Genomic DNA, 16676 nt, shown 5'->3' with positions numbered 1-16676 from the left:
GGCTAAACAAGAACAAAGGCCTACACAAAAGATCCAACACATATAATATCATTTATAAAATAATATCCTCAACCAATTGTCCACTGAGTAGCCTATGAAGAGGTTTATTACTTCACCTTTAATTTAGAGTCGATTTCAGCGCCGTGTGGCGTCAAGGGAAGTTTTGAGACGCCCGGAGAACGCCAGCCCACCGCATGCATGTCTCTCACAAGTGAAAGAATTCGTTGAGCAGGGACTGCCTTTTGTAAATGACATATTATGCATGCATTCTGCCTTCAAGAATAAATTTACATAGCAAAAATAATAACAAAAAGATAATTTCACAGCTTGAAAGATGAAAACCGTTTGTTTTGAATTGTATTTTAGTTAAATTGTTTTGAGGGCACTAAGGCTGAGGCCGACTGAGGGCTTCTAATTCGACACGTCAGAGCATAATCGCGGGACGCATTAAGGAAATACGATATATTAATTCCCAGCTGAAAATATTTAATGATAAAAAAATGTATCGGTACTCACTGCAGTGAGTGACAGAGAGTGCATTTTCTCGTTGGCGAGTATCATGGATACTCGGCAACGTGAAGCCACAGACAGACAGACAGACAGACGGACATGACGAGCACAATAGCGCCTTTCTTCATAAATGAGAAAATGCGCTAAAAAGTAATTATTAATGGAGATTTAATGTTTTTTAGTTTGAGCCCATCTGCAATTATTGTGATTTTATAAAAAAATTGACAACATTTGGAAATCGTACAACTTGTAATTGTACAAATATTACATTATCAGAATTCAATTATTATTATTTCATTCGAGTACTAAACTATTAGACTGCAACCATGCTTAAACGTTCACAAGCCAGCTGTTTAGCAGCAGCTCACGAATTTATTTTTCTATTAGGTAGCGAAATCGATTTGTTAAAATAATCAGGCCTGAAGCACTGCCACAATTTACTGTTCCGAGAAGCTGGTGCCGATGACGGTGCAGTAGTGAATGTGTTTCCCTGATCAATATAATGGACGCGTTAATATAATGGACGCGTTCACTGCAGCCTGATGGTCGCACTCAGTAGCTTATCTTGAGACCAGCACTAAGCAGTCAGCCGCCCGAGCTTATCAGACGTTAATGTTTCTAGGAATTGGCCACGTCAAGCGATGTGGATTGTCTGTGCTGTTGGACTGACCGGCTGAATTACAGAATTAAATTGCAGGTCTCTACTGGAAGCAACAGAGGTTATGCAAGGCACCTGTCGAGAAACATGGAAATATGTCCATGATTGATTGTAATCGGTGTGATCGGGTGTAATACTGGTGTAATAATGTGCAATAATCTCGATAAAAACAGGAAGTGGCTGGTTCTAAAAAGATAATTTTTTATTGCCATTAAATAATTCTGTATGAGTCGTAAAAAATTGTAATCCAATAATTTACCATTCGTGTTGCACATCGTGGAAAATTATATTCCTTAGCTTCAAAAATTTTGTGTCAACAATCAAAAATGTTGCGACACCAACGCTTGTCTATGTTGAGATGATGTTGATAGAATATCAACCCTTCTTGTTAGTTCGTCAGTTTCGCTTTGTCGTAGTACGGGCCTTAAATTTCCTTATGAGTCACGTAATTCATTCATAAATGACTGATTCCAAACTTGAGTTATATTCACTATAAGAGATATATGATCCTCAAGAGTTCCAAATAATGGACGAACGCCACTCTCCCTTGCAGTGATCATGGATACATTCAACCTCCCGTAATCTATCCTAAGTTTTGCCTACGTCTGAACGCTTTGTATTTGCCGGCAGCAAACAAATCCTTGCTTGCCATGGCGGGTCAGGAACTATTCTGCCGAATAATTTACAAAGAGAGGACATGCAACTCGGCGCGTTTCTTCTCGCCAAATAGACAAACAGATTCTCTGTCCTCTTGCTCGCTCAGGACCTTGTTATAACACAGGTATTAAATACAAGCGCGTATTTTTGGATGGTAAACGCCAATAATTTGCATGCTGACATATATGGTCTTTTAGTAGACTTGATACCATGAGCACAGGTAATTTTATTTTTCGACAGTTAATTTGAAATAATATTGCTATTATTAGAAATTGATTACAACATTTGTGATATCTACAGCATTGGTGAGAAGATCAATAATTCAATCTTTCACGAAATGATATATTTCTAGAATATGTGTAGTAAATGTTTTATCGCATTCACAACTAAATATCAATACAGCATCTTGGTATATGTAATGAAACAATACTTTCAAAATTTATACTACAATTCCTAGTCCTGTTCTCTGTAGATGAGATGCTCAGAACCACAAATTTAAGTTTGACACCCACACCGTTAGAAAAATTACCGTTAACGGTATTACCGGCGTTTCAGTGGCCGGTCGGCACGTGAAAAGAAACACCGAGTTGCCGTTTTTATTGTAATTTAACACTAGAAATCCGTAAAACATCTGATAAAAACGGCGAAACAGCTTATTTTCACGGGACGACCGGCCACTAGAATGCCAGTGGGACCGTTTTTTCGCCGTTTTTTCTAACAGTGCAAATTAGCTGTGATAATTATATCATGTAGCAAGCAATTTTTACTGGTGGAGTATTTTCAAAATATTCCATTGATTCCAAACACACCTAAATGGACTTTGGTCTACATGAGTAAGCCAATTTTAAAGAAGAATAAGGTTGATAAACTTGAAAGGCGATCAAAATGAATTGATGCAATAATTGGATGTAAGTTTCCATAATTTAACCTAAAATTGTACGTTGTATGGCTAGTATAATGGTCGTAATGGAGCAATAGCTAACGAGCTCTGCGCTCACTGCTATCGATGACAACTAAACGCAAATTAACGATAAATTTGTAGTAATTCCACATAATCACGCGTTAGCGCAACGATTATAAAAACAGTTTAAATTCAGCCATTGAAGAGCATTGAAATAGGCTCAACACTGGATAAAGTAGTTTATTTTGAGTAGAAGTAGAGTAATTCGGAAATAATTTTAATAGCTATCGCACTTGTGGGCAGGGCATTCACGGAAGAATCAACGTGTTAAACATATCGCATTTTTTTCTAAATGAATTGTATATATGTTCCAGAACTACGAATTTCCATTAATTCATTTATATATTTTTGAGTATAGACATAACCTGCAGGAGCCTACAAGCGAGGCTGATGAATTGTAGATTTTCACTTTTTTTCTCGTTTACATCTCTTCATTTGATCCTGCAACTCAGAGATTAAGCGAGCCATTTGTCGAGGTCTTTGTTTGTTGATCAAAGTGAAAGATTGATGTGCTAATTTGTCTTCCAATTTCAAAAGTGTCGGAGAAAAAGAAGGGACTTGCAATCTTTTGCCCTTGAAATGCAGGTCAAAAACTTCTACTTAATGAAAACGCGAATAACAGAAGTTTATAATTGAAGTTATTACGTATGTTCACGCAATTTATGCACGTATTTCCACAAAATATGATTGAGTGTAAATGCCCTCCACAACACTAAGAGATTTGCATATCAAAGTTCCGAGCCTGAGAGCCTGAGCTGCCTGATGCTTTCACAAACGAGTTCTTGGCTTTCGTATCATCAGCGTAATATGTGTTGATGTTTCAATTAACACTGAAATAGAACATATATTCATAGTTCAGTTTCTCTAAGTTAACTGTTAGTTTAAAGGCTTTACTGAAAATATGCACGTTTCTCAAATTCACAGAGCAAATATATTGAATTCTGGCTTGATTACTTTATAGAAGCCTATATGCTTTAAAGTGTAATTTGTTACAAAAAGCACGTAATGCTTCATTAGAGGCTTGACTCCACCTTAAATTAGTTATTGTGGACTTACTTGTGAGCAATGAACTCATTGAAAGGTATGCGACATTTTTTTTAAATCGGTTATTTCACGAAATTTAGAAGAACTAGTCCGTTCAGACCAAAAGTTTGTTAACAAGAGATTTTTTTGGAGGCGTGTTCAGCATTGAAACTGATTTTAACAGGTGGGAAATATTTTGGATTATATTTAATAAAAATTTAATTATTTTAATATTTTACCACGTGATTTCTCTCGCTTTTCCAATAACAGGACACCACTATAGTTATTATGAACATTTTGGCAAACCATCACACGCGGGTAACCATGATGGTAGAAATATTTTTTCGCGCGTCGACGTGTGCAAAACACTTTCAGAATCACTCGTTTCCATTCCGTGGAGTTATCGTCAGAGCTTGGAGTTATTACCTTGAAGTTACAGGAGGAACTTGCAGAACATCATGTAAGTTTGGGGTCATTTCCATCGTGTTAGCGAGCATAACTAGCTGTGCTAATGAGCTAAGGGTACTAACAACCTCCAGTGATTGAGCAATCATTAAGTGAGAGATTGGTGAGGTATAGAGGCCATATGAAAGAAACTTAGTTGTTTTATCACAAAACTGAGATCCTGGATTTGTTTGCAAAGACTATACAAATTCATTAGAGGGTAAATAGGAGTACATTGGTACGGACCATGTGGACTGAGGAGTCTTCACAGGACCGCAATGTAGGAGTAATTTTTTCATGCTCTCAGGGTGTTGGCTTTATTTTAAGTCTTGCTTCTTAGTGGCTTCTTCATGATGGGATAAATACGCCTCCTAAATGGCATTTTCAGTCTAAGCTGCAAAGCTACAGCCCAAAACTTTAGTTTAAACGTTTTTTATGCTTCTGATGCAAGAGGACCTGTATGTAGGTCAACGCGGTTATTTTGTTAAGTGCTACAGAGTGAGGGAGTGTTAGAGGCAAGTCCCATTTCGACCCGCATTATAAACACTAGCGCAATATTATTCATAAGAAATCGAGTATTGCTTTCATATCCAAACTGTGTTTGAAATATATTTGATTGTTATTTTACGCCTGACTTGAATAGTTATGATTTTTCCATTTTGACTGTCGTAATACGTACGAGCTGTAATGCGTCACAACTTGACGCGTTTCCTGGCAAAGATGAAATTCAATTTTCTTGCACAACCACCTTCGAATTCGTAAGTAATCCGTTAAATTGCCATTTAAACACACATTTACTGTGCAGAACTGAGGTGTTCAAACTTCCTACCTCCCAGTTCTTTGTATTTCAACAAAATGCAGCTGCAGCTGCGCCATCTGGCGAACGGTAAGGGCTTTACTGCATAATTTCTCTCATGGCAGGCGGGCGCGAGATCGTTAGGAACCCTAAGCAGCCTCATCTTCGATAACAGCGTCGTCCATTTGTCCAACCTTGGCAATTTTTCAGTGTGTTTTTCATCAGTGCACATCTGATCATATATTTGATGCGGTTCAGAGCACATGATGACATGCAATAACCCATAACGACTCTATGGATTTCCCATTTACACGTCGTCTGTTCTGAACCGATGGCTTGTGCGATCTAAACTTCGCGGTGAGTGATAGCTGATTGCTCTGCACTTTGCTACGAACGATTTTTCTGTGGCTAATTTATATTTATGTGCCAATCATATGTACAAATTTGTTCTACTTAATGGTTATTTACTCAAGATTGATGAGAGTTGCAGTGGGTTAGGTTGGAGGGAAATTTGGTCAAGTTCGGAATAACTAAGTAAAAAGTTAGCTTATAAGTGTCCCCCAAAAAATATTACCATGGCTTTGCAGTCTCATTTTATTACACTTCTTCAGAATGCAGCTCCGTGGGGCTCAAAAATATTGAGGTGAGCTGTAATGAAAGTGAAATCCTTCAATCTTTTGGCCTAATCAATTTTCCCTCTCTCGTAATTTAACTTGCGTCCAATCCCTCTTAAAGTAATGTTTTCTAATTCACTTTCATTCTTGCTGCGAATAAAGTCATGATTCTTTTACTGATTCATTTTTACGCCGTTTTGAGATCTCAGGATGAAAAAATTAGCTGAAGCCTCACGAAAAGTTGGCCGTAACATAACAAGCCAGCTGTTTTATCTCAGCTTCTTCCTCTGCTACCGGATTTTTATTTTACTATAATTTCATTTTATTTCGGTCGAGCGTCGATGCTCTCACACATTCAGAACTACTGTCTTGTGTGAGATAGCGCCAATATCGATCTCATTTTCATGTGTAGATGTCCGTCAACTCGGATTTAATTGGAAACAATTTTGCACCAGGTGTCGAGAAATCACTAGTCTGTGGTATATCGACCCGCATTCCATGAGCGAGTGGAAGTACTTATTATTCAAAAAGTTGCACGAGCTGGCTGAGGATACTTGGAGCGACAAATAAGCGGACTCCGGCTCAAAATGTTGAGTAAATAATATGCTGCCTATATAGAGCGTGTGTATGATGGAATTTGAAATAAAATGGTATAGGGGAAATTAATAGAATTGAAGATATGAAGATATAAGTATTCAATTCGGCTGTCTGCTTGATTTGTGTCCCAGTTCAATGACCTGCAGCGAAGCAACAGGTAATCAGTCGCTAAATAAATCAGGAGATTTTCATAAGAAAAGAGAGTTTAATTTAAAGTTTATGGCAATATCTTGTCAAATTAGTGCATTAAAAATGATAATTAAATTCTCCCCAGGAAAATGGTGATGAAACAATGTTTAATTAACGTTGATTATAAAAGAGCATAAATAATACTACGTTGATTTAACGTCTGGTGGTTTATAATTTAGCTATGAAATAATGGTTCTAAAAATTCAAACATTTTGTTAGATATATTCGTACATCATCATAAATCATATCAAAAATGTCAATCACTTTCAGTTTCAAAGTGTTGGATATAACCGTGGAGCCGGACCCAACAGTCCGAGTGTCAATGTGAATGCTGCCGGCGCAGGCAGACTGGATTTTCCATATGTTCCTGAGAATGCACCTAACGCCCAACTTTTTCAAGTGTGACCGTTTTTATTAGGTCTTGTTGAACCAAATTAATAAACAGATGTGCCCTCCCTGGATATTTCTAGCTTTCGACTTTCAAAACAAAAGGTGAAATTTGTTCTATATATTTTATTAGTATGACGGTCATTAGTTATTGTCTTTTTGTGAGGTTTGTTTTTTCTTCTGACTAGATTTAATTTAGCCTCTCACGAACCCTTCTACGCCGCTCCTAATTCTTATCTACAAAGTTTTAATTCCCGCCGATCGGCATCGAAAAGTTGCTGAGCTCAGCTTGAATCATTTCTAAATTACGAGGTGTAGGACTTTCTTGCCTTCGTCTCGGACAGGCAGGAAGGCAGGCTGGCAGCTTCATTTGCCTAATTTCTCAAGGAACGTCACATTACTTCGGGAGCATTTTACAGAGCTTCTCCTTTACAGCCTCAGAGTTCTGGTCGCCGTAATTATTAGGAGCCGCTGCATTGTAGTGACGCTGGTGTACTGACGGCTTAGCCTGCGGACGAACATCGAATTCGCGACATCATCGAATTCGCTTTAAATATGATGTAATAATTTGCTTTTATCATCGACATCATCGAATTCGCTTTAAATAACCATCCGCCGAAAGCGACATAAATACTCTCATTGTTTTAACTGCGAGTTAAATACGTAACACACGATATAATTTGTTATTGTTAACTTTTTGTGAACCTCGCGTAATGAAGGGGAACTACATTTTTTTATTTATCTTTTTAACTTAGTTGAGAACTTTTAGACTTAGTTACAAACTGATGAAAAAATTGGACGACATATTGTTCATTTTCGAATATATGTACAAAGTCTGAGGAGTTCATTGCCTCTCAAGTCAAATCTGCCCTTCTTTTTGTGATTATTTCAATTTTCTTCCTTTTTTAAAGCTATTCATCGACAAGGATACAATTTAACAGCTCATACTCACGTAAGTGAGTATGAGCTCACTTATTGAGTATTAGCTCACAATGACTTATTTTTAGAATAGTAGAATAGTAACTTTTCTTGCAATTTCATCCAAATAGTTATTTTAAATGATATTAATTTGGACATTTTCCAATGTTAACCGAGATCAAGAAAATAATAATCCGCGGTTTGCAATAATAAGATCGTGTACTTCTTGATTAATTTACTCTCAAGCTCTGCGTCTTGAAGATGTCTTCAAGACGCAGACTCGTTGCTTTTTTCAATCTTTTCAAACTGGGCACGGGAAGATTTAATGAATTAGTATATGATGTATATTCATATTATAATATATTGAATTATATTCAATTCAATTGCTCACTCTCAAGCTCGTTGTATTTTAACCAAATAAATTGAAATATTAAAGCTCATAGTTCTCTCCTAGAACGTAAAGATAGTTCGCCACATCTCACTTTCACTCAATTTAATGAAGTGGATCAATAATTATTTATGTTGATACTAGTATTATAGATTACACGCAAATGACGTTTTTCCCTATTTATGATTTTAAATAGTCGTTGAAGTGTGTTGTAGAGCGTTTATTTTGAATTAATTCTGCGTTAATGCGGCCCGGGGCCGATAGTAAGCATAAAACTCATGTTTACGCAATTAAACTCGCCTCACACGTTGCCATGGATCGCAAGACCAAGCCATGGAAGGCGGGAACGAGACGTGTGTTAGTTGCAGGATCGAGCCGCGTATTACCTGCAGGATCGAGCCGCGTATTACCTGCAGGATCAAGCCGCGTATTACCTGCTCTCGAGTGCTCGGCTCTACAGCCTCACGACGTGAAAGATGATCCAGGCAGCATCGATCCAGACCGCTCGTGCAGCTAAAAAATGCGAATAAAGCGAAAATTTCGTTCAAGAGATCATTTTTGACACGTATTATGTCGATAAATTTCTTAAGAAGAACGTTGCGTTCGACATGCATGATGCTATGGTAATTATCAAACAAGCTAATTTATTCTGCGATCTTCCTGAGAATTCATTAAAAATAATGTAACGTAAAAAAGAGTATTTGTCATATCATGTTAAGCTTGCGCTCAAAATTTCCGAAAAAAATTCCCGTTACTCTGACTGCCCATAGTATTTCAGTTGCCTTAATAATTGGTTAATTGCATTTCATAATGCTAAGGATAACCATTTTGCTATTAAACATTTGCTAGCATCATTGATAACCCACTTAGTTTCTTCTGTGATCAGAGGTGAAGAGGTGTGTGAAGAGGTGATCAGTGATCACCTCTTCTTAGTTTCTGGAAAATATGTTATGATCGAGGCCGCGATCCAACCATTCAACCGGCCGGTGATCAGTATCTGCTGGATCGTACATAACCTAGCCTAATAATATTATCAAGAGGTCATATAAGTAATAAATTCAGCAAAGAACAACAACAGTATATGACTAAAATAATGTCTAAAGAATCCGCATCAATGAAACGTAAAAGTTATATGGATTAGCGTCGTAACTTCTATGCAGTTAGCCACTCCGGGTCCCGTATCGTAATGCCATGTCGCAACTGCTGAGTCTTTGATTCTGCAGGAATAATAATTAAAAAGCGGCTCAACTCTATTATTCCTAGCTAGGTAAAATTAATTCTTAAAATCTGAGAAAAACCGGTGGCTGGAGTCAATAATAGTAAATAATTCAATTAATAATAAATAATCAATACAATAAATCAATAAATAAATAATTTTTTAATCAACCTAATGAATATTTAAGGTAGCCCTTTATATCCAACACCTCTGGGAGAACTTTCAATTTAAATCACTTTTTGACAAGTGACAATTTCTATGAAATTTAGACTCTACTCAATCAACTCTTATCACACTTATCGTCTTTCAAGCACCCGATTACGATTCTCCGCCGAAAATAAAATTGCAGATGGATTAGATGTCACCGTAATGAAGGAACTGTGAAAATGTCATGGAATTTCCACGGGTTTCAAACACACTGGCGAGAAAAACAAAAAAAATCTCAAATAGGAAGAAGCGAGATTAAAGATTAATTTTCAATTGAATTGGAATACAAAGACGATAATAATGAGCAGACTCAACACACTACACCCTTAAAATCTAATCTCATCATTTATCTATCGCTTTACATCAATTGCGTTTAGGTGTCGTTCATAGAAGATAATTTCTGTTTTCTGTGAGTGAAACTGCCCAGAGGTAGAAAACTCGAAGACCTTATAAATTAGTCGAACAAATTTAATTTTTCTCGCCACTGACGTAGTCCATAGACTCTTTTGCTCCCAGCACCATTCAACTTGTACCTGCACGCGAACTATTAATCATCAATATATAGAAACTATGAAAGGCCTAATTTTTCAGCTTTTCTTTAAAATACTGGCTAAATTTTCTCGCTGAACTCCGCCGTGATGAAGGCGTAAGTGCCCTGCATGATAGATTGATCAAGAGGAGGACGGGAGCGTTGAAACCTGATGCGATCGGCGGAAAATATTGTCCATCATTTCTATGGAATCTTGTCGATCGACCACCGAAGGCAAGGCTCGTTCGTCTCCCAGTCCATGGCTTGGACACCGAGTGAATCAACGCTGCCTGAATTGGGCGCCTAACAATGGGCATCTTGGGCGAGACTCTTCTCAGCCAAGATTGATGGACCAGAATCAGTTTCGGTAATCCGTCCCAGGGTGTATTTTGCGCAAGAAATCGGTGCAAATTTTCTCTCACCATAGACGCAAGGGAGAAAATCTTCGACGTTGACCCTTAGGAAGAGCAGTGTGAGTGACAGGCGGTTCATCCTAGTGGCTGACTTTGATGTTGCATTTGGCCTTCCCTGCGTTACCCGGGAGTGTGGTGGCCAAATTGTAGGTACGAATTGGGGAGCTACAACGGCTGAGAGCCATTTAGGATTGATAGCTCATACTCATGCTTCTACGATCCGCCGGATTTGTAGAAATAATGTAACGATTGACAGTAATAAAAGGCATTAGATTATTATTTCTTAGATTAATTTGTTAATATTTATCTTCTTGATCTGTTCACTGTCCAGACCTCCTTGGATGGCCAAGTGTCGTCGAGCACCCTGGAGCTGGTCTTGCAGCCGCAGGACGAAGGAAGTATCCTCACCTGCCGCGCCCAGAACCCGGAACTCCCAACCGCTGTTCTCGAAAACTCTCAGACCCTCGAAATTCTCTGTGAGTAGTTTATCCACAATATCTTTACCATTACTCCGGAAAATCATCATTGCCAATTTTATTTTACCATAACTTAAAAAAATATGCGAATTATTATTTTCTCATTTCAGAGTGCGTACTTATAAATAACTAAATAACTTCATTTATATGTGTGTAAATTAACCTTTAACCTTGTTGGTTTTATAAAGGTAGAAAAATAATTCAAACGAGCGCATTGCTTATACTAATTGCGTCATAATATAAGAGGTTAGGCGCAAAAAATTATACGGTTTCTATATTTTCATCGAGAAAAGATGATTGATAACTTTTAACGTGATTTTGAATGTAGGGAATTGCCGAGAAAGTATCAAAATATATTGAACTATTCGTCTGCATATTTGTGTAATGAGTGGAACTCAGTAATGAGAACATGAGTTGAACTGGGCATATGAAGCCAGGGAAAAGCTCTGGATCAGGCTAGGAACACAAGCTCATACCCATTGAGCAGCTGGTTTTGTGCTGAAGATCGTTCGTATTAAATTCAACGACGTGACTGTGTAACACGCGTTCATTCCCACGTAAGATCTTCACTACCAATCGTTACAGAGCCTCCAATTATTCATCGCGAGAGTACATGCTCGCTTTTTCAAAGCAATATACAATCAAAATAATTCCTATTGCAATTGCTTACGAAAAATATAAATATTGCAGACATGAAAGCATTTTTTTAGGTTCATGTCAGTGATGGAATTGAGTTGATGTTATCGAAGTAACACAAATAGCGTTGTAAATCGCCAATATTCCGCGCTGTAATTCCCATGAAACCTTGCAAAGTAAATAAATTCGTGTAATTACCTTGATTGTTAAAAAAGAAGACTCTGGTGGAAATAAAAACAAAACTTACTCGAGGTTCTTGTCAGTTCTAAGGAATTGAATAGCTGTTCTGATTCAATCAATGAATTACTTGACAAGGCTCATACGTCTGTCCTCGCATTCCATTGTATGCATTATTCATCAATCATGAATCTGTACAGCAATATCTAAGATTTATTTCATTAGGAAATTGCGCGGCGTAGAATCAGACGCAGAATCATTCATCAACGACGATCAAATGGAATTTTGCGGAAAAAACGTTCACTACTTCGACGTATTGTTCGGTCTCGTAAATAAATGTAGGTGGATGATAAATTAATTATCAACGAACTTTTAAAGACATTCACCAACTACGCCAATGATGACGATCGTCATCTAGAAAACAATTTGCAACGTAGAAAATTTGAGATCAACTTGTTAGGGAACGTTACGAGTAATTGGATAAACGAAATTTCATGGAACTGTCCGATGGAAGTCTCAGTTTGCTTCCATGATTTAGTCTCTGGAAATCAAATATTGAAACAGCTCTGTCAGTTGTAATCACATTAGGCGGCTTGGCTTACAGACTATAAGCTTGTATGCCTCTGTATGTGCAGAGACATGGCAAAAGGCCGTTGTAACCAATTTGTGACATTGACTCGCTGATGTCTGAAGAGTTGACTTCCGTGATGCGTGGAAGTTAACCCTATTTTCAAAATGCCGCAGAAGCCATTATCTACATTTCAAGCAAACAAGCTTATTTTTCGGGACTAAAACATGTCAAGCACTCTCACTCTGTCAGCACACTCTCATGGTGCTGTAGATCATGTCAGATCATCACAGTTCCACTAATCGGAATCAGTTCCATTACAGTTCATCGTCTTTCTTTTTGGTACTATGCGATGACTTCAATTTTTCTATGCAGTGAATTGAAAGCTGCCCGATGAATTATTTTCTTTCTAGAAACCAATAAAATCGTAAGATAATTTGAGGAAAGCTTTCATTTGAACTTGGAAAAGTTTAATTATTTTCAAAAATCAAATTATTAACCATGAAGAGTACTATCACTAAACTAATATTCTTCACAACATGCATGGCTTGATCAAAATTTCATTTCAAACAAAAGTCGGTAGCAAGCCTATTAATTAAATTCAATCTCAAGTCTTTATCGTTCATACTAAAGCGTTATTCTTAATTCCATTGCAGCCAGCTTATGATAGCGATCATCTTACGCAACAAGAATTGATCTCTTCGCGCTGATTTTTGTCCCAAGATCCGCGACTGGATCGTCTAAGTCTAAAATATATTGACATGAGATCTGAATATTGCTTACCAATAAAATTAAAATGCGCTTCTAGTCGATTTGAAGCTCGCGCAGATACCACACGGCCATGGTTGATTTCGTTGTGGCATTCGTTATAATTATACATGGAGGGGTGGGGCAACCTTCCTTATTTAAATTTTAGTAAGCTTTTTTTGATCGAAAATTTTCATGAAATGATAGCTACAAGTCTCACAATTGATGAATAATATTGATATTTGAAAATAGAAAGTATGAACTATTCATTGGATATTTGTAACTCTCAATGATAAAATTTTCATTACGCATGAAATCCAATTTGTATTAATTAATTTTTCAAATTTTCACAAGTGTTCTCTTTCTGAATAGCAGGAAAAATCAAAACCTAAATGTCGTTATTAGTGTGTATGTCTCATTATTTTGGGGTTTCTCATTGCTAATTCGGCAATTCCAGTCCCAGATTTATCTTTATTTCTGTTTAATTCATAATTCACTCCGCTGTTTTTCCAACTATTCCTCGGAATACAACTTCGCTGCGGAAGGTTTGCTAGTAGTAAATACTTTACGTGTGATAGATGAACGCAGACTGAGAGGCCTGGTGCAAGCAACCTAATTTACAGAGCAGCCCGGCATGATTTGTGGTTTTTAACTTCCTTCGAAATGCGACTGTTGATTGGTGATTCATCAACAGAGTCAAGTTTTAGTGATTAAATTCCAAAACATCATAATCATGAAATGAAACCTGGAAAAAATATGAAAACCAAGTGAAATCCGCAATTATTAATTGACAAACAACCTTAATCTTTCTAATATATTGAGGAATTGCATGTACAAGCTCACCTTCAATCATTCAAAATTGAAAAATCATCCAACTTTTCCGTCAAATACAATATTGTATCAACAAACACAATGTCAAACCTTTCAAACTTTCAAGCTTTTACAACGCGCGCTCTAGTTCCCCTTTATGAGCACGGCATTAAATGCTTCACAATATACCGAATTTTTTGAACATCAAGGCCACTGCTCAGGGGTGAAAGATCCTATCAAAGGCTGTCGGGATTACAGATATTTAATGATTATTCAGTGTGTAGAAAAAAATGATTTAATTTCTCACGCCAGTCATTTTATGAGTACAGATCCTCCGCTGGTGATGGTCGAGGCTGGCTCATCGCTGGATCTGGGCAACATCAAAGAGGGCGATGACGTCTACTTTGACTGTCACATCAAAGCACAGCCACCCGCGTCAAAAATCACCTGGACCTTTGATGTAAGTTTCGGTCGCTTGAACTCCCTTTTGCTCGCTCTTAAGTCAAATTATTCGAGAGAAAGTAACAAGCGTCCCAATAAAGATTTAGACTCGTGAAATGTGTTGCTTTTCTAAATTCGATACATCGGCTGTTAAATTCATTCAGATGAAAGACTACTATAGCTCATTTCTCTTTGGAAAGATTATATGGTACTCGTGCCTAATGTCTGACGATGTTTTGCAAATACTGTGGAAATTATGCCAGCCAATATATAAACTAATTGACTGCTTGCAAATGCGGGATTGTGGATGACTGAAATGGAATTTTTGTCAACGTATTTAACGGGAAGTAATATGATGGTATTGTGCTCTCTCATAATTTTTTTGGAATCTATTTATGATAAAAATAAATTTGCTTAATTAAAAAATAATGGAGATATTTGTATAAGTAATTAGCGCTTAAAACTTGCATTTAACTGTGGAAATGTATATTTTTATACTTAACAGATGCAATTTATAATTTAGTATCAAAACTTGAATTTGATAACATTTAGTTTTCGAGCCGTACCGCAAACAAAAGCGGGTTAAGAGTTTTACAATATTAGAAATAAAACCGCTGTAACATTCCATTTTAAAGTGGCCAGACTATATCCCTTTATATGCTCTAAACTAGCAATAGTTTTTACAAATAATGTAATGGAACGAAGGTTATAGCCCCAGATTTTTTGTAATTTTTCACTGTACTGCATTGAGTTCAGTTCGTACTCGCACTTATGTCGTTTTATCGACGACGGCGAGATTATTTTAAGACTCGCTCGTAATGGCCAACGTCGAGCTGAACATTCCATTAAACTGCTCGTTCGTGAAGGCCGCACTTATACATGCGTGGGCTTCATGTTCATTTCTTCTGAGGTCAATCGATAAGAAACCATGCATGTCACTTGAGGCTTTTATCGTAATCGCCAGTTCGTGATAGACTTCAAACTTAACTTTATTTTATGGCGTGGCAAACGATCTTACTTTCAGAACCCCTAAACATACACGTCGCTGGACTTCACAGAAGCTTTTGACAAAAAAAATTTAAGGCAGTAAAATGAGTTTCTGATGAAATATTCGATATGTGACATGATGCACCTGTCAATACCTTACAAAAATGAAGAAATTAGTACCGTGACATGAAATCAAAATAATGATAAAATATAATCAATTTGGAATAGTGCCTCATTAGATTTCATTAACCCTGTGTAAATTCTCAAAAAAATTGCGTTAATGCTCGAATTGATGACTGCAAAAAAAGCTTAGATGGAAATATTTTGAATGTTCTAAAAAATTTTAATGAAGTATGCATAAAAGTACAAGTTTACACCAACAATTTCTACACCCCAGGACGGTTTTATTCCTACTTTTAGGTTATATTCGATTCCATTGAATATACTCACTAATCTGATTACCTAATTTGTACTGCCCATCCTGCTAGTCAGCTGAAATTTTGCTTCTGAACCCTCCATTGCGACAAACCTAAATTTCATTAATAAGGCACACATATTAGTCGTTGGATTAATAAGACAAACAAATTTGCCGTACTGCATTAATAAGACAAACATGTTAGTTATACAACCCCAAGGAAAATCAAGAAAATGAATAATGACACACGTGAGCCCATTCTCACATTTCATTTCAGCCCATCTCAGAGAAAATTTAGTTTTTAACTTCTTCTAAAAAAAGGCTCCAATATTTATGCGGGTGATTATATATCTAGATGTATGCACGCGTACTTGATGTGTAAAGTAACTAGTTTTCTTTTAGCCATATTTTCAAAGATTTCACAATATTTATTTGCCTGCTTTTTACGCAATAATATGCAGAAATAATGTACATTTCTTGATCGCTCATGCCCTTAGCTGAAGCTCACAATTCATGGAATCATTGCTGAAAATATTTTCTTTCTGCAAATTCTAGGAAAGATTTTCAGTATCGCAGGATTAGTTTTGACATCTCGCAACATATTGCTAGTGCTTCCACTGCCAAGAAATGTGCCATAAACGTCGAAGAGAATTAAAGCGTAAGTGAGACTATGCACACTCGACCAGACTTGCTCCTCTATTTATTGTCAGTCATAATTGTGTCATAATAATTATTGTGAATGTCAGTTTGTTTCAAATAAAAACTTTATATTTTTATCGGTAGTTACTTGATAGTGTCACCTATTCTAATTCACGTCTGCTTTATATAACTACTTATAATTTCAGATCATTTACAAACTCCCAAATAAATATTTTTCGGCATATAAATGTATTTATCTACACTAGATTATTT

General features: G+C 36.8%; 1 protein-coding gene across 1 annotated transcript in view; it reads left to right on the top strand.

Annotated features, from left to right (window-relative positions):
- LOC108682398 (nephrin) overlaps positions 1-14381 on the top strand; it is a gene marked incomplete at its 3' end in the record, with an annotated part of 70385 nt that extends 56004 nt beyond the window's left edge. The window contains exons 8-9 of the mRNA XM_047882270.1: positions 10839-10983; positions 14251-14381. Coding sequence (XP_047738226.1) covers positions 10839-10983; positions 14251-14381 — 276 coding nt within the window. The remainder of the gene's footprint in view (positions 1-10838; positions 10984-14250) is intronic.
- Between the last annotated feature and the right edge of the window lie 2295 nt (positions 14382-16676).

Source organism: Hyalella azteca, unplaced genomic scaffold, assembly GCF_000764305.2.
Source record: "Hyalella azteca isolate HAZT.00-mixed unplaced genomic scaffold, Hazt_2.0.2 contig10032, whole genome shotgun sequence".
Taxonomy (NCBI): domain Eukaryota; kingdom Metazoa; phylum Arthropoda; class Malacostraca; order Amphipoda; family Hyalellidae; genus Hyalella; species Hyalella azteca.
The sequence above is the reverse complement of the archived record's forward strand: the minus strand, read 5'-3'. Positions and strand labels throughout refer to the sequence as shown.